The following is an 18,284-nucleotide window of genomic DNA, read 5'->3' as shown; positions in this document are numbered from 1 at the left end:
TCCAAAGGGAGACACGAAGAGACTGAGAACTTCTTCCCAGCCCAAGTGCCCTTGGGATGATGTTCTGAGCCCTCGAACCAGTTCAGTGCCTTGCCTGTAGGATGCTGCCCGTCTCCCACCCAGCTGCTGGACTCACACAGGAGAACTCCTGCTGTCTTGTTCACTGCTCTTTCTCCGGAACTTGGCCCCTTTCAGGCTGAAAGCAGAGGCAGAAGGGGCTGGGTACCTGCTCGCTTGCACCTGACCCAGGCCCCTGCTCCACACTCCCAGACTCTTCCTCCGGCCTAATAGGCTGGGGATCTCAGGGGAGCAAGAGGGAGTGAGCCATCCCCAGTCATCCAGAAGGTTACCTAGACTGGTGGGGGTGGGGGGGTGCAGGGGCATCTGGCTGCGGCAGCCTCTGGGAGCTGGAAGAGGAGGAGAGCTGGGAACCTGGTGGGGGAGGGGCATGGAACAACCGTCATTGCAGAGGGAGCTAAAAATAGCTGGAAGCAATGATGTCATCGGGTTCCCACAGCTCAGCACCCCCCCCCCCAGTCTCTCTCTCTCCCTCTCTCTCTCTCACACACACTCACATATACACACAGACACGAGTGTGGGCATGCGTGCATACACATAACACATTCATATAGGGGAGGGAAGCTTCTGGGTCCCAGAGCCGAAGGGGCAGGGAAGTGTGGTGAGTGGCAGCAGGCCTGTACTGTGTCTGTGCTGGGTTTGCATGAGCGTGGCTGCATGTGCCTGGCCCTTTGGGTCTCTGTCTAGGTGCGTGCATGTGAACATGGCTGTGGGTTGCTCCAAGTGTCCTGTGGGGGGCTTCCTGTGCATGGGGGTCAGTGCATGACACTGGTCGGAGACATACATCTTCAAGTTTGCATGTTTGTATGTCAGACTGCCCTGTGCTTCCATGGCTCTGTCATGGGTCTGTCTATGAGTGGGCCACCTTGTGGGCCTGGGACACGAGTCCAGTTACCTTCCAGTTTTGACTGAGGTTCATAGAACCCCCATCCCCTCCTACCCCCATTTCTTGAGGAACCTTATTCCCTGTCCAGCAGTGACTGGGTGCTCTGCCTCTGCCCTCTTCTCAGAGACTCATTCTCCAATCAGCCTGAGCATGGACAGTCATAAACACAATTTATCTTCTCCTTAGCCAGAAGCCCAGGGAGCCAGTCATAGGTCTCGGGATTCATTCGGTCCCTGCCCCCAACCTCAGAACATCAGGGCACACTTTGAACCCTGAAGTCTTGAGAGAATCTCATACAACCTTGTAGTCATTGAGAGAGAACACCACAGAGACACACCCCCATAGAAACCTACTTTCACTGGACAGAAATGCAAATGGAAATCCCCCAGGGCCAGAGGCCTTCAATCCTTCCTACCTCTGAATTCAAATTCAGTTTTTGTGGGTTTTTTTCCAAGTCACAGTGTGAATTTGTTTATTATTTATTCATAAATAAAGTTTTTCATGATTGAATTTTAGTCATACTATGTCCAACACTGTGTTCACCTGTACATATTTTCCACCAACTATGTCCCCAGTTTGCTTCCCATCCTCTCTCCTGTCCTCCTTCTTGCCCTACCTCTATGACACATAACCATTCTCTCTCTCTCTCTCTCTTGCTCTCTTTCTTTCTCTCTTTCTTTTTTCTCTTCTAAACACTGTGGTTTGTAATATGTTTACTGAAGGGGTATTTTACATATCATACATATCACTTTACCTCCTTTTAGCAAAAATCAAACTCAGTCTTGCCCTTTCTCTCCGACCAGCATTTAATCATGGAAAAATTACCTCAGAAAATGGCTGGTGGCTGAAGCTAGCCCTCTCCTTCAGTTGAGATTCCCATCTTCCTCCTGGCCTTCATTCCTAGGCGAGCCAATGCCCTTTCTCTTTGATAGCCTAGACTCTATGCACCTTGACACACACAGGTAGCTTACAGAAACATTCCATGGCTAAGGGACTCTCAGTTATTTATCTACTACCCCTTCTGGGTTTTATTTATTTATTTATTTTGGTTTTTGGATCACATCTGGCAGTGCTCAGGGGTTACTCCTGGCTCTATGCTCAGAAATCGCTCTTGGCAGACTCAGGGGACCATATGGGATGCCAGGATTTGAACCACCGTACTTCTGCATGCAAGGCAAATACCCTACCTCCATGCTATCTCTCCAGCCCCTCTATTGCCCCTTCTATATGCAGACCTGTCAGGTTCACTATCAGACACTCTGAGTCAGTTAGACCTGCGACTAGACCCCCAGACTCAGAGTGAAACTCAAATAGTAAATTCCTTCTTCCTTCTGATTTAAGACTCTGCCTCCCTCCCAAGGACCTGTCTTCCTCAATTTCCCATATATCCATGGAGAACCATTTCCCTGGACAAGTGCAAGTAAGGAAGCTCCCACCCAAACACACACCCTCATAGACCAGATCACATACTGAAACCAAGGACAGAGAAATGTTGTTTATGGTGCATGGCTGTGAATCCTGCTGCTGTCATTGAAGCCTGGTCCTGAGAACATTCATCCTCAGTCCTACCCTCAGACCCTGAATAGTCAGCAGGAAAGCTTCAGAACAGGGACCAGAAAAAGAGCGTGGTGGCTTGGAGCACACAGCCTTTACACATGGGAACTATGAGTTTCATCTCTGGTACCATGTGGCCACCTGAGCACCCAACTGAGAGTAGCCCCTGAGTACTGCAGGGTATGACCCAAGAGTCAAAAATAGCAGTAAGGAAACCTTAGAATGGTTAAGGCAAGCAGAGCAGAAATGTTTTTATTTGTTTGTTATTCATAACCCATAGTTCCTAGGAGATGGAGGTCCAGAAACAGCCAAACTACTGGATTATTTTCTGGGCATTTCTAGAGTATCAGAAGTCCCCCGAGTTGATAGTGGCGTCTGAGAACTGAGGAGAGAAACAAGAGGGGAGAGCATGAAAATGGGAAGAGTGGGGCCGGGCGGTGGCGCTAAAGGTAAGGTGCCTGCCTTGCCAGCGCTAGCCTTGGACGGACCGCGGTTCGATCCCCCGGTGTCCCATATGGTCCCCCAAGCCAGGAGCAACTTCTGAGCGCATAGCCAGGAGTAACCCCTGAGCGTTACCGGGTGTGGCCCAAAAACCAAAAAAAAAAAAAAAAGAAAAGAAAATGGGAAGAGTTTGGGGCTGGAGTAATTGCACAGTGGTAGGGCATTTGCCTTGCATGCAGCTGACCTAGGAGGGACCTCACTTTGATCCCTAGTTTCCCATATGGTCCCCCAAGCCATGAGCGATTTCTGAGCGCATAGCCAGGAGTAACTCCTGAGCATCTCTAGGTGTGGCCCAAAAACCAAAAACCAAAAACAAAGGAAGAGTTCTAGAAGCTCTTTGGTTCGCCCACTTCCCCAAGTTCACCCCTTCTGGCCAATATGTTGCACACAGAGGTGCGTGGAGTGCCACCTTCCAGACTCTCTCTATCCTGATTTTCTCCAGTGAGACTCCATCCATCCAGACTCTGTCCATTCAGATTCCCTCCAGCCAGATGTCTTTCCTCCACCCAGCCAGATTCCCTTCATCTAGGCTCCCTCCATCCATTGGCATGGATCCTCCCTTGTTGCCTTGTTGACTCCCTTCTGCCCTCCAAACTCTCTCCATTTCTCTGGGATGATGTTTAATAGCAGGTGAGTTTCCAGGCCAGGCTAAGGTAGACAGAACTTCAGTGATCTCAATTCACCATACCCCAAGCCCTCACCTTGGAGTATGAAGGTCCGTACACTGGTAGTGCTGGTGGCACTAAGGATGGTGTTATTTATAACTCTGGCCGTGGTAGAATGATTGATGGCTGGCCTGGTGTCCCTGGGGCTTTGAGATTTCTGGCGGTACCTTCTGCGGCTGCACTTAAACATCTTGGGAAATCGAGGTCTAGGCCAGCCTAAACCCCTCCTGGTGGAATTTAAGCCCCGGGGCCGAGGGGCACGGACCAGTTGTGCAGGCCCCATGGATGGAGAGAGTTTCTGTGGTGTGTTCTGGGTACTGTGGCTAGAGCAGCTGGGGGCCTCTATGACATCCTGAATGGACACACAGATGATGCGCTGGGTAACAGTGCTGGAGGGGCCCAACCCCACTGAGTCAACCTCCTCTCCCACTACAGCCAGCACAGAGCCTGGAAACCTTGGCTTGGTTCCCTTCGAGAAAGAATTCTGGGTAATACAAAATTCCCTTTCTCACTCATCGACCCGAACAACATTGACAGTGCTTATTGAGCACTTGTCGTGAGGCAACCACTGTGCCACATACTTTTCTCAAATATCCGACCCAAATAACCCTTCAAGGAGGTTCTGTCATTATTCCTATTTTAGAAACATTGTTTCGGTGTTTGAGGGGGACTTGTTTCTGTTTTGTTTGCTTGTTTGTTTTGTTTTGTTTTAGGGTCATACCTAATGGTGCCCAGGGCTTCCTCCTGGTTCTGTACTTAAGGATTACTCCTGTCCAGGCTCTGGGGACGAAATGGGATATTAGGAATTGAAGCTGGGTTGGTCATGTGAAAGGCAAGTGCCCTACCTGCTGTCCTAATGCTCTGGCCCTTATTTCAGAGACATTTGATTCTTGTTATTCTTAGTAAGTAGTGTGCCAAATCTTTTTTTTTGTTTTGTTTTTTGTTTTTTGTTTTTTGGGCCACACCCGGTGTTCAGGGATTACTCCTGGCTGTCTGCTCAGAAATAGCTCCTGGCAGACACGGGGGACCATATGGGACACCGGGATTTGAACCAACCACCTTTGGTCCTGGATCGGTTGCTTGCAAGGCAAACGTCGCTCGCTGTGCTATCTCTCCGGGCCCCAAATCTTCTCATATACCTGGTTATATGCCTATCAGCCTCTGGGCACAGCATTTTTGTCAATAGAGTACTTAGTACATAACCTAGTTTCATGGGTGTTTCTATTTAAAGATACCAAATTTGCTTGGGGGAGGGATAATACTAGATCAAGCCCAGGGCCTCACAAATGTGAATTCAATGCTCTACCAACAAGTTTTCTATCCTTGGCCCAAGACACCTACCATATTTTCCTGTTGCAAGTCAGCCTCTGAAGAGGTTGACTGATGGAGGGATGGAGGATGAGGCCTTTCTCTTCCAGCTCGGAGCACACGTCTACCACCCTGTCTAGCTGATGGTTCTGAGGTGAAACGGCGGGTAAACAGCTCGAAGACAGTCAGGCTTGTGGAAATATTAGCTTTATTCGGTGGACAAGACTGAAGTCCAAAGACTCAGCCTTAGTTCCAGCAAAAAAGCCCTGAGCCTTCCACAGACCCTTGTTTTTATCCCCCAGAATCATGTACCATCCAATGGTGGGATCAGATACCAACCAATGGTGGAAGCAGAATCAGGTACTACCCTAGGGTGGGGACATAATGCCAGGTCACACCCTAGGGTAGGGCACAATCACCAATCAGGTTAGGGTCAGCAACATACTAATCCCCTAAAATATTTACATACACAACATTTTCCGGCATATAAGACGACCCCCTAATTTTACAGTTAAAACATAGGTTTAGGCCTATATTTGCTGTATAAGACAGAATGTTCCTGTGCTGCAACTGTATCTTCCACAGTGAGCCAATCACAACAAGCAAAGGTCCAAAGGTTATACTGTAATAGATGTCCTCTCTGACTCTGGCCAATCTGAGCAGGCTTTTTACAGTGTAGATTTGGGTACAGAACACTGTATAATTTGCATGCATAAAAAGCCTGCTTGGGGCCCCGAGAGATAGCACAGTGGCAGATAGCACAGTGGCGTTTGCCTTGCAAGCAGCCGATCCAGGACCAAAGGTGGTTGGTTCGAATCCCGGTGTCCCATATGGTCCCCCGTGCCTGCCAGGAGCTATTTCTGAGCCAGGAGTAACCCCTGAGCACCGCCGGGTGTGACCCAAAAAAAAAAAAAAAAGCCTGCTTGGATTGGCTGAGTTAGAGAGGCAGTCCGAGCAGCCTTGCAGTGATTGGTGCAGGATCGAGTTGGAAAATTTGTTTTGTGGCAATATTCAGACAATTTTTGTTTAGTAGCACATTAAAACATTTTTCAGGATATACTCGGCGTATAAGACAACCCCCGATTTTTGGTTGACCTTTTTTTGTTTCAAAAGTCATCTTATACGCCAGAAAATACGGTATCTTTCTGTTTTTTTTTTTTTTTTTTATTTTTATTTGTTTTGAGGCTGGACCTGGCTATGCTCAGAGTTTACTCCTGGCTCTGAACTCTGTAATCACTCCTGGCAGTTTTCAAGGATGCCAGGGATCTAACCCTGCTTAGTTATGTGCAAGGCAAGTGTCTTTTCTGCTGTTTCTTTAATCTTAAGAAGTCTCATTTAAAATTATATTTCTAGGGCCAGAGAGATAGCATGGAGGTAAGGTGTTTGCCTTGCATGCAGAAGGACGGTTGTTTGAATCCCGGCATACCATATGATCCCCTGAGCCTACCAGAAGCAATTTCTGAGCGTAGAGCCAGGAGGAACCCCTGAGCGCTGCCGGGTGTGACCCAAAATATATGGTTTCTATGATATATACATATGGGTACCACCACCACCACCACCACCACCACACAACAACAACAAAAACAATTAAGCCAGGGGGGCGAAGAGATAGCATGGATCTAAGGCGTTTGCCTTCCATGAAGAAGGTCAGTGGTTCAAATTCCAGCATCCCATAAGGTCCCTTGAGCCTGCCAGGAGCGATTTCTGAGTCTAGAGCTAGGAGTAACCCCTGAGCACTGCTGGGTGTGACCCAAAAAAACAAAAAAACAAAAAACAATTAAGCCCAAGATGGTCAAAGTGCAAAGCTAAGATATTTAACTCTGGAGCTGGAGTGATAGCACAGCAGTAAGGTATTTGCCTTACACGCAGCCGACCAGGGCGGACCCGGGTTTGATTCCCAGCATCCCATATGGTCCCTCAAGCCTGCCAGGAGCGATTTCTGAGCACAGAGCCAGGAGTAACTCCTGGGCATCGCTGGGTGTAACAGAAAAAAAAATGACACTTAACTTTTACTATTCTTCATTTATTCATTCAAAAGTGTGCACTGTTGATTTCCTGTGCTGGATTCTGGGGAGCAGGAAAATTGTACTGTTTATCTCGAGGTGAAAGAGGAAGCTATATAGCCAATGCAGATGGAGGAACAGCTCAGTTTCTAGAGCTCTGGAGTATCTATTCTCTTTTAGAACACAGGGACACCAGTGATTCAGCCAGACTTTGCTCTGATATGTTTTAGGACTTGGCCCTTCACCTATTCCTCAGCCTCTCTCTCCCTTTCTCATTCTACCTGTAGGCAATGTCTCAGCCCCCCAAATCTCCATTTTGTTGTTTTTTTTTTTTTGCTTTTTTTTTGGTTTTTCGGCCACACCAGTTTGATGCTCAGGGGTTACTCCTGGCTAAGCGCTCAGAAATTGCCCCTGGCTTGGGGGGACCATATGGGACGCCAAGGGATCGAACCACAGTCTTTTCTTGGCTAGCGCTTGCAAGGCAGACACGTTACCTCTAGCGCCACCTCACTGGCCCCCATTTTGTTATTTTTTAATTAATTATTTTAAACACTATAGTTACAAAGTTGTTCGTGATTGAGTTTCAGTCATACAATGTACACCAGCCTTCACTAGTGCACATTTCCTGCCACCAATGTCCCCAGTTTCACTCTGATCCTCCCCGGTCTGCCTCTGGAGTAGACATTTTACTTCTCTCTCTTCCTTTTTATTTTCCTTTTTAGACACTGTGGTTTACATTTCTGTTAATGAAAGGGTATCATGCATATTGCTTTATCTCATTTCAGCACCCAGTTCTTTCCAGAGCTATCATTTCCAATTATCATTGCCATAGTGGTTTCTACTCTACCCTAACTGCACTGCTCCAGTGTTTGTGGTTGAGCTTCTTACCAAAGACTGTTCCTCCTGACCCTTGTCTCTATTGCCTCTGGATAATAATGTCATACTATCTTTTTTTTTCTTATATCTCACAAATGAGTGAGATCATTCTATGTCTATTTCTCTCCTCCCAACCCCATCTTTTCTTTTCTTTTCTTTTTTTTTTTTTTGTTTTTTTTTTTTTTTTGGCCACACCCAGCAGTGCTCAGGGGTTACTCCTGGCTGTCTGCTCAGAAATAGCTCCTGGCAGGCACGGGGAACCATATGGGACACCAGGATTCGAAACAACCACCTTTTGGTCCTGGATCGGCTGCTTGCAAGGCAAACGCCACTGTGCTATCTCTCTGGGCCCCCATCTTTTCTTTATTCCTATAGGAACTCACTATAAGACTCAGTACCACATTTTCATCCCTCCAAGCTCTTGCCATTCTCAGTCTTCATCGGTCTATAGTCAGTTACTGGGCCAGAGGTGTGCCTTAGCGATGAAATAAATGCACAAGACCTACATTCCATCCACGGCACTAAAAAATAAGTGGGCCAGAGTGATAGCACAGCGGTGAGGTGTTTGCCTTGCACGCAACCCATACAGGATGAACAGCAATTCAAATCAGTCCCCCGAGCCTGCCAGGGTTGATTTCGGAGCACATAGCAGGAATAACCCCTGAGTATCAATGGGTGTGGCCCAAAAACAAAACAAAACAAAACAAAAACACATAGTTTCTGGGTTGGAGTAGAATGATCCCTGAGCAAATAATCAGAAGTAAGCACTGTTGGGTATAACTGACCCTTCCAAAAAATAAAGAGACCAGATGGTGGCTGAGCTGAAACCTGGCTCAGCCACTTATAAGCTATGTGATCATGGCAAATAGTAAATGGCTGACTCTGTTTTCTTACATTTAAAGAGACAAAAATAAAATCTATCATATAAGAACAAAAATTCTTGTCATGCCCAGAGCAATATACAGTGGATGGGGCATTTGCCTTCCATGCACTAACCAGGGTTCTATCTCCAGCATCCCATATGGTCCCCAGAGCCAAGAGTAATTTCTGAGTGCAGAGCCAGCATTGCTGGGTGTGACCCAAAAACAAAACCAAAAAGAAAAAAAGAGTCCTTGTAAAGAGGACAAATAATTTTGCTATATACGTAATGCGTTTGAAACACAACTTATTCAAAGTATTTCAATAAAAATAAAGAAAAATAAAAATCCTGACCTGTGCAAGTTTAATGGGCACCTCTCCTGTCTCTATAGCTGCTTCCTTCTTTTATGTAATCAAAACAGGGACCAGAGAGTAGCGTAAGACTTAGGGCACTTGTCTTGTATGTGATGAACCCAGGTTGACACCCCAGCATGGTATGGTCCCTTGATCACTGTCAGAAGTAATTTCTAAGTAGAGTTGCTAATAAGTACCACTAAATATGAACCAAACTCTCCATCCCACCTCCATTTTGGGGGGGATGTAGCTCAGTAGAAGTGCTAGTGGCTTCCCCTGCATGTGTGAGGGTCTGGGTTTAATTGTCAGCATGGCAGACTTTAAAAACAACTTCTAGGGACCGGAGAGATAGCATGGAGGTAAGGCATTTGCCTTTCATGCAGGAGGTCACTGGTTCGAATCCCGGCGCCCCATATGGTCCCCCTTGTCTGCCAGGAGCAATTTCTGAGCCTGGAGCCAGGAATAACCCCTGAGCACTGCCGGGCATGACCCAAAAACAAAACAAAACAAAACAAAACAAAACAAAAAAAAACTTCTGGGGGCCAGAGAGATAGCATGGAGGTAAGGCATTTGCCTTGCATGTAGAAGGTCATTGGTTCGAATTCTGGCATCCCATATGGTTCCCCAAGCCTGGCAGGAGCAATTTCTGAGCATAGAGCCAGGAGTAACCCCTGAGTGCTGCCAGGTGTGACCCAAAAAACAACAAAATAGGGCCCGGAGAGATAGCACAGCGGTGTTTGCCTTGCAAGCAGCCGATCCAGGACCAAAGGTAGTTGGTTCGAATCCCGGTGTCCCATATGGTCCTCCGTGCCTGCCAGGAGCTATTTCTGAGCAGATAGCCAGGAGTAACCCCTGAGCACCGCCGGGTGTGACCCAAAAACCAAAACAACAACAACAACAACAACAAAATTAATAAATAAAAATAAAAACAACTTCTGGGGGCCAGAGAAATAGCATGGAGGTAAGGCGTTTGCCTTTCATGCAGAAGGATGGTGGTTCGAATCCCAGCATCTCATATGGTCCCCTGTGCCTGCCAGGAGCGATTTCTGAGCATGGAGCCAGGTGTGACCCCTGAGCGCCCAAAAATAAAAATAAAAAATAAAAAACACAACATCTGGGTTAGTGGATAGGGGGTTTACCTTGAATACAACCAACCCAGGTAGAATCCCCCCACATTCCTATGGTCCTCCTGAGCACCTCCAGGAGTAATTCCTGAATGCAGAGCCTGCAATTATCCCACAGCATTATTGAGTAGGGCCCCAAAACTAAAAACAAAGCAAAACCCAACTTCTTCCATCCTTTTCCCTCAAGCTGTGATTCTGCTCTTTATAATTTCTTGGTCACTTCTGTATTAGAATAGGGGGGTGGGGCATCTTAAAACAGAACTGAGCCAGAGAGAAAGTTTTGCCTTGTATGCAACTGCTCCTGCATCTCATGGTCTCCTTGCAGCACTGGGTGTGACTCCAAAACCAAAGCCAAATCAAACTGGGAGGAAAAAAAAATCTGAGCCAGGCAGACAACTCAGAGAACTGGAGCTCATATTTTGCTTGTGGGTGACCTAGGTTCATTAAGCAACCTCCCAAACACTGGTGTGGCCCTAAAACAAACAATGACAACAAACACATCCACTCTCACCCCCCAATTTTTCTATTATAAAGACCAGGAACTAGACCTAAAAGCCAAGTCTAACAACTATCTTCAGGATCATATAGCTAATAAGCCACAGAACCAACCAGGATTTGACCACTTGGTCTGAGTTGCTGCACTTTCCCTGAATCTCCATAATCCAGAGTACTGAGGTGGGACCAAAGACTGGCAGCAAGGAAGGATTGATAAAAGGGAGTTTTCTGGCCCTAAATGGTGGTGGTGGGGGGAGAGTGAGGGGGGGGGGAGAGAGAGGGGAGAGAGAGAAGAGAGGAGAGAGAAGAGAGGGGAGAGAGGAGAGAGAAGAGAGGGGAGAGAGGAGAGAGAAGAGAGGGGAGAGAGAGAAGAGGGGAGAGAGAAGAGAGGGGAGAGAGAGAAGAAGAGAGGGGAGAGAGGGAGAGGAGAGAAGAGAGGAGAGAGAAGAGAGGAGAGAGGAGAGAGAGAGGAGAGAGAGAGAGGAGGAGAGAGAGGAGAGAGGAGAGGAGAGGAGAGGAGAGAGGAGAGAGGAGAGAGAGGAGAGGGAGAGAGAGGAGAGAGTCTGTGTGTGAGACACTTTTGCGGGTCCATGGTGCCACCTACTGGGGAGAGGTATGCAGAGAGGACTAGGAGTTGGGGAAGAAGCCAACAGGGTGGGAGAAGAGTCAGGAAAGGAGAAGCAACGGGGATTTGAGGTTTTGCATAAAGATAAGAACTAGGAGTCATTTGCAACTCAAAGTTGAAAAGCTGGTAATTCAGGGCCATTTCCTAGAAAGTGTGCGGCGGTGGCGTGCGTGTGCCGTGCGGCTGGGCGCCAAGCACTAACGTCTTTTATGGATGTGCCCGTTTGTTCAGCGGTAGGTGGCAACTTGGGGCCCAAGTGTGTGTGTCCACGAGCCGTAGGCTGTGCGCTAGTGTGTCCGCGAATGGAGGTTTGAAAAGCATTGGTTCGCTTGCGTGGACACAGGAATAGGGGGTTGTAGGGATGGGGGCTCCCGGCTTTCATCAAGAGAGAGGTGGCCCTAAGGATGGACGCGGTCAGGAAGCTGTGCTGCGGTGGATTCGGCACTCTGGACAGCAGGGGGCAGCAGGGGCAGCCGGGGGCCGCCAACAGCCAGTGGCGGGGTGGGGCGCGGGGGCGGGCAAAGTCGCCTTTAAAGCACCTGCTTCCCGCAGGTGAGCGCCGGTGAGTGCCAGCAGCCTGCGCCCCATCTGCCCACTCAGTGGACGCCCTTGAGCTGCCTGCCCCTTGCGAGACTTAAGCGGACCTCGCCTCAGAATTCACTCCCACGAACTCTGAACAGGTGAATGCAGAAGTTGGTTGCTCCTATGAAGTAAAATCAATCTGGAAACAGGTTTGGGGGGAATGGAGGGATCCAGGAGAGGGTCCTGGGTTGGTTCTCTTGAGGAGGGCCCCAATGTACACAGGTGCCAGGGAAGGACATAGTGTGGAGGTCAGGCTGGCTGGAGGTGCCAGTGGAAGAAACTGGGGTGTTAGGTGCTGGTAGACTCCAGGCAATGCAAAGGACTGGGGGGGGGGGGTCAGAACAAGAACTGGGAAGTCCCAGGAGTTAGCTTGCCCAGTTTCAAGGAAAGCCTAGTGGCTTGGGGCCCATCTGATCTAGTATTGGTTCAAGGCCAGGGTCACCCTAGTGTAGGGAACCAGGGGTTCACTCCCCACATGTCTGCCTTCCAGGACCCACCATGCAGTGCTACAGTTTCATCAAGACCATGATGATCATCTTCAATATGCTCATCTTTGTAAGTGAGGGTTTGGTGGGGGCTCTAGGACACCCCACAGGATGGGTCTCCCAGTTGTGAAAACAGATCTCTATGCCACGCACTGTCCTGTGGGTTTCCTCTCATGGGAAGGGGGTGTATAGTAGTGATTCCATTGGGAGGGTCCTAATCTATTTAACAGCTGTATGGGCTGGAATGAAGTCACAGAGGGGCATCTCACCTTCCAGAAGGTTTTCAGGCCAATAGGACAGTGTGGGTGGATTAGGTGAATTGGGTGGGCATTTTGCCCCTTTAGATAGGCTTTGGGATGCCGATGGAGGCAAGGATCTGCTAAGTAGCATGAAAGGCAGTTCAGTGAACTCTGTATAGTCAGGGGCTTGAGACGGAGAAGACATTGAATAGTCCAAGCAGGGTATGTGCCTTGAACAGCATTTGTTCATTCAAGAAACATTTGTTACCTAAGACCCAGTGCTAAGTAACAAGTAACAAGAGGTCTCTGGCCTCAAGGACTTCAGCAGGTCGTTAAGGGAAACTAGAGCGACTTGTAGGTAGACTTTGTGAAGTAACTAGGCAAGGGAGGGAATTTGCAGTTGGAAGACCCAGAAGTGGTGATATCCGGTAGTGTTCAAAAACCAGAACAAATTATATAGGCTTGCTTGCAAGAGTTGAGCAATCAGGCATGAATCCTGGAGATGCCATTCCATGGGCAGAGCCCTCAGAGGGTGGCAGAGAGGATGAGGAAGGGGCCAGGAATATGGCGGTCTAGATACGATACTCACCTTTTGGATGTTAGTCACAGGGAGGTGACCCACAGGCACAGGGTACCCAGAGGGTTGTTGCTCAGGTTCAAGTAGGACATTTCAAATGGCCCATTCATGGTCACTGAAACTATGGGTGGTGTGGTGAGTACTTGGCGAGACTAACCTTTGGGAAGCTTCTAAGCAATAAAGAGCTCCCCAGGAAATCGAGGAAGAAAGGCAATTGGGGGGTGGTGGTAGTGATGATGGACAAGGAGGGTGAGATACCATTGGGGCACCAGAAATATCACAGGACCAACAGCAGCCAGAGATCCTGGAGCTATGTTAGAGCTGGTCAGAGTAAACAAAGGGAAAGGTGAAAACTTGGGTGACACACAGATGACGGAGGAATTGGTGAGTGAGTCAACTGTTAGGTCCCTGTGGCCTGTGTTTGGGCTTCCTTGGGTTTTAAGGGAATACCTTTATCCTTGAATTTGGAGAAGTCAATGGGGATTTTGGAGATTCGGAAATCAGAGATCGAAGGCTCTCTTGCCCGAGGGGGTTAAAGGCAAATCCGGTTTGGTTTCTGTCCTTTTTGCCTAGGCCTTGCCAGACTGGGCAGGGCAGGCCTGAGACTCCTTGAAATTTGACCCTGTAGGCTGGAAACTGTTTTCTGTCCTTGGGCAAACAAGTTTATAATCCAGCCACAATCTGCCACCTCATTCTTGGTTTCAGCCTCGGTGTATAATGCTGCAAAGCGGGACCTAAGCACCAACACAGTATCGACTGACTCAGCTCCTGGATATCAGACCAGCCAGGTCTTTGCTCTGAAACCATGGGACTGGTCGATGCTTCCTCACCAGTCTGGGTCTCTAGAGACCCTTTGCAGTTTAAGGTTGAACTAGAGAACCTCTGTTTAAAGCACAGATGTCCCAGTTTCTAATTGTGAGGCAAGGAGTAGTGAGGCTAAGATGAAAGGCTAGAGATCCTGGGCACCGAGTGGATATCCCTTCCCTCCACCAGTCATCAAAGTTTGGAACAGGTGTCACCTCAGACCCACCTATGTTGCTAATCTGTGGGGCCAGCTCAGAGCTACCACCCTCATTTCCTATAAGCAGACAGAGCAACTCTGGGCACACACTGGCCAGAGAGGAAATGGGGAATAAGGGTGGGGGGTCAGGGTATGTTCACCAGTTTGTTTTCACTCCCAGATATGTAACATGTTCCTGGTAGTTGTGAGAGATGAAGGAAATCCTTGCTATTCCACTTTATGGCTCTTTCTAGAACCCCTAAACCTTTATCTTTCTCACTGTAGGTGTACAGCTGGTGCTGGCTATGCTATGGTTGTCCCAGAGCCACAGCCAGTGTTTTTCCTCCCTCCAGGACTTATTAACCAATGAAGGAAAGTTTCTTTTTTCTCAGCTCTTGTTTGCTGGTACTGTTGTTTCAAAGCCTGCTTCTGTCCCCAGCTCTGTGGCGTGGTCCTGTTGGCAGTGGGCATCTGGGTGTCCGTCGATGGGTCGTCCTTCCTGAAGATCTTCGGGCCGCACTCGTCCAGTGCCATGCAGTTTGTCAACGTGGGCTACTTCCTCATTGCAGCTGGCGCTGTGCTCTTTTTTCTTGGATTCCTGGGCTGTTATGGGGCTCAATCTGAGAACAAGTGTGCCCTCATGATGGTGTGTCCTGCCCTGCTCCATGACCCCATGATCAGAGCCCAGGGGGCCCTTACCCTTGTTACCAGGTCCTGGGGATCCCAAACCCTGTTCTGGACTTCAGAGATCTCAGCAAAGGGCATCCCTGCTTTCTTTTACCAGGGGGATGGGTGAGGGCTGGTAGGACACAAGGGGCCATCTGTCTCCCCGACAAATGCAACCCCCTGTTCTCTCCTCAGTTCTTCTTCATCCTCCTCCTCATCTTCATCGCTGAGGTTGCTGTTGCCGTGGTCGCCTTGGTATACACCACAATGGTGAGCAGCAGACATAGAGCAAACTGGCAGAGCCCTGGGTGGGGCTTTCCCTACCACACCCTAACATTGACCTGCTGCTCCTACCAGGCTGAGCAGTTCCTCAAGCTACTGATAGTGCCCACCATCAAGAATGACTATGGTTCCCAAAAAGACTTCACGGAAGTCTGGAACACCACCATGAAAGCGGTAAGGTGGGGGAAGGTGACACTTTCTGGCATGGAGGAAGTAGCAAGGTGTCCGCTGACCTCCCTCTCCTCATTGTCTCCAGTTCAAGTGCTGTGGCTTCAACAACTACACGGATTTTGAGGAGTCCCCTTACTTCCAAAAGCATGATAGTTTCCCCCCATTCTGTTGCCTCAACAACAATGGCACATCCACCACGGAGCCCTGCACCAAGGAAAAGGCTGAGGAGCAGCAAGTACAGGTGTGGGCGGCCTGGACAGTCGGGGTCTCGGCAGCCTGAGTGGGAACCTAGGCTGACGGATGTTCTCTCCTTCCCCAAGGGTTGCTTCAAACAGCTGCTGACTGACATTCGAACCAATGCAGTAACTGTGGGTGGTGTAGCAGCTGGCATTGGGGGCCTGGAGGTAAGGGGCGAGGAGGTTGGGATGGGACATCCCCACTGGACCTGGGCTGCCTGGCCCACTGAAAGGATCCCTGGAGGTGACAGATCCAACAGAGATCTGCAGGGCAGGGGACTAAAGTTTAAGGGCCTCAGAACCATCCCCTCATCTTTCCCTGTTCCTCCCCACCAGCTGGCAGCCATGATTGTGTCCATGTATCTGTACTGCAACTTGAAATAAGTCTGCTTCTGCCTCCGCTGCTGCCACTGAACGAGACCTGAGAACTCTGGTGCTGTTACGCAGCAGTGATGGGGGTATGCAAGATCTAACAGTGTCTTGGACTGGAGGTTTCCTCTTGTTGCTCTGGACTTGGGCCCCCAAAGGGGATTACCCCCCACCCTGCCCCCAATCAGGCTGTTCCTGACTTTTCCTTCCATAATGGGGTTGGGGGTCCCTCTGGTTCAGAGCCTCGGTTGAGCCAGTTTTCCCAGCCAATTCTCCCACCTGTTCCTTAGTCTTGATACCCACACCCCACCCCACCCAGGCCTAGGGGCGCTCTCAGGGATCCCAGCGTCTGCTGGGGGATGAGAGAAAGGCACTCTGTAGCCTGGATCCATGCATCAGCAGTCACAGGGTGGATGTGTAAGAACTTCAGAACTCGTAAGCCAATAAAAATAAAATATTTCCATTTAGACTCTTGTTGAATATTCTCAGGGCCTCTGGGGTCTGAGACAGCCTCAGACTTGAGTAGGGCTGGTGATTCAGAAGGACCTGGAAAGGCAGCAGAAGGAAATGGTATGGAGGTGGGTGACTATTTCCCTTCTTCCTTTGGATTCTGGGTGAGGCTCAACAGGAATAGGCAAGGTGGGGCCCTGAAAAGGTGGGGGTGGGTGGGTCCCCTGCCTTCTTAGGAGGAAAAGACTTTAACCTGAAACTCCCCCTCCTGGATGTTGGGGGCACTGAACTGGAAAGCTATGAAAATAACAAGCTTGTGACCGAGTGGCATTAAAACCAGAAACTGGTGGGGAAGCCAGAAATGTTGCCAGGCGATGGGAAAGGGTCACTTCTCGGGTTCTGAGAAGGCTTCGGGAGGGCCCCTTAGAGGGTGCCAGCTACCTATTTGCCCTCCAAGAGAAGCCCCACACCTGTCCCTATTTGGGGACATATCAGAAAGAACATTTCTTCTTGGCTTTGGGCTGTCAGTTGCTCTACAGAACTCATCTCGCAGTCCTAGACACCCCACCTACTCCAGACTCCAGAAATGGGAGACTAGAAAGACCAAAGTCTCAGCACCCTTTGATGAAGAACCAGGTGTGAATTCAGGCCAGAATTTTGACTCTAAAATATATGTGTTTGTGTATGTATGTGTACATTTCTATGTACTATGTCCTTGCTGACTCAATTACTTGAAGTCCAAGCTCAGAAGTCTTTACTCAAGAAAGGTGTGTATGGAACCAGAATGAAAGCACATGGTAGGGCATTTGCACTGTACATGGCTGACCCAAGACAGACTCGAGTTCAATCCCCGGCATCCCATATGGTCCCCTGAGCTAGGAGCGATTTCTGAGTACAGAGCCAGGAGTAACCCGAGCACCACTAGGTGTGGCCAAAAACCCCAAACAAACAAAAAAGTGTGTGTGTGTGTGTGTGTGTGTGTGTGTGTGTGTGTGTCCTAGCTCATACAAGTACTTGAAAGGCTGGAGAGTAGCAAGGAGGTAAGGCGTTTGCCTTTCATGCAGAAAAATGGTGGTTCAATCCTGGCATCCCATATGGTCCCCCATGCCTGCCAGAGGCGATTTTCTGAGCATGGAGCCAGGAGTAACCCCTGAGCACTGCTGGATGTGACCCAAAAACCAAAAAAAAAAAAAAAAAAGAAAAAAAGAAAGAAAGAAAGAAAGAAAGGTCAGGCCCCAAAATCTTGACTCTAAAATACTGTGTTTGAGGGCCGGAGAGATAGCATTGAGGTAAGGCATTTGCCTTTCATACAGAAGGTCATTGGTTCGAATCCCGGCATCCCATATGGTCCCCTAAGCCTGCCAGGAGCGATTTCTGAGTGTGGAGCCAGGAGTAACCTCTGAGCACTGCCGGGTGTGACCCAAAAACGAACAATAAAATACTGTGTGTGTGTGTGTGTGTGTCCTAACTGACACAATTTCTTGAAGCCATATTGGCCTCTCCCTGAGATAAACCTGACTCATATTGAATCTGGAATACCAGAAGGAAGGAGACTATCTATGGAGGATAATGGTGACTCCCATCAAGGAAAGTCCCATGTGGCAGGCCAGTTTCCTTCCTCTACTTCTCAGACCCCTCCTTCCAGGGATAGTCCAGAACCCACAGCCCTTGCTGAATTTCCAAAGGAATAGCAACCTGTTCTAAGCCACATGGTAGACTATTCAGAGAGACCCAGATCAGTAGCCCTCCAGGGGAATGCCTCCGATGGAATGGCATCCACCCCTCTCACCCTCACCCACTCCTCACCTTGCCTCATAGTGCCTGTAAGGAAGCTAGAAGCCATTTGTTTGCCCAGGGCAGGCCTCTACCTTATCATGGGCTTCTGGCTTCTTACCCTAGT

General features: G+C 49.0%; 2 protein-coding genes across 3 annotated transcripts in view; one reads left to right on the top strand and one right to left on the bottom strand.

The window, feature by feature from the left end:
* Window positions 1-395, bottom strand: part of PIK3R3 (phosphoinositide-3-kinase regulatory subunit 3) — a 152,074-nt gene extending 151,679 nt beyond the window's left edge. The window contains exon 1 of one of the 2 annotated variants that reach the window (XM_049774782.1): window positions 137-395. In XM_049774782.1, the coding sequence (XP_049630739.1) occupies window positions 137-384 (248 nt within the window). In that variant the 5' untranslated portion in view covers window positions 385-395. The remainder of the gene's footprint in view (window positions 1-136) is intronic. The other variant, XM_049774783.1, reaches the window with a different exon arrangement.
* A 169-nt stretch (window positions 396-564) lies between these two features.
* TSPAN1 (tetraspanin 1) lies at window positions 565-16,401 on the top strand. Its single transcript, XM_049775024.1, has 9 exons — window positions 565-679; window positions 11,880-12,007; window positions 12,400-12,464; window positions 14,650-14,856; window positions 15,072-15,146; window positions 15,234-15,332; window positions 15,415-15,570; window positions 15,650-15,733; window positions 15,902-16,401. The coding sequence occupies exons 3-9, from the start codon at window positions 12,408-12,410 to the stop codon at window positions 15,947-15,949; spliced, it is 726 nt and encodes a 241-aa protein (XP_049630981.1). The 5' UTR covers window positions 565-679; window positions 11,880-12,007; window positions 12,400-12,407; the 3' UTR covers window positions 15,950-16,401.
* The last annotated feature ends 1,883 nt before the right edge of the window (window positions 16,402-18,284 follow it).

The sequence above is a fragment of the Suncus etruscus genome, chromosome 6, assembly GCF_024139225.1.
Source record: "Suncus etruscus isolate mSunEtr1 chromosome 6, mSunEtr1.pri.cur, whole genome shotgun sequence".
NCBI classification, from domain to species: Eukaryota; Metazoa; Chordata; class Mammalia; order Eulipotyphla; family Soricidae; genus Suncus; species Suncus etruscus.
Note: the sequence above shows the minus strand (reverse complement) of the source record. Positions and strands in the feature narration are given on the sequence as shown.

Bases quoted from the DNA above. Each gene is read 5' to 3' on its own strand.
- TSPAN1 (XM_049775024.1), top strand. From the start codon at position 12,408: ATGCAGTGCTACAGTTTCATCAAGACCATGATGATCATCTTCAATATG. The intron at 15,147-15,233 runs GTGAGCAGCAGA...TGCTCCTACCAG, and splicing joins CCTTGGTATACACCACAATG to GCTGAGCAGTTCCTCAAGCT. The intron at 15,571-15,649 runs GTGTGGGCGGCC...TCCTTCCCCAAG, and splicing joins CTGAGGAGCAGCAAGTACAG to GGTTGCTTCAAACAGCTGCT.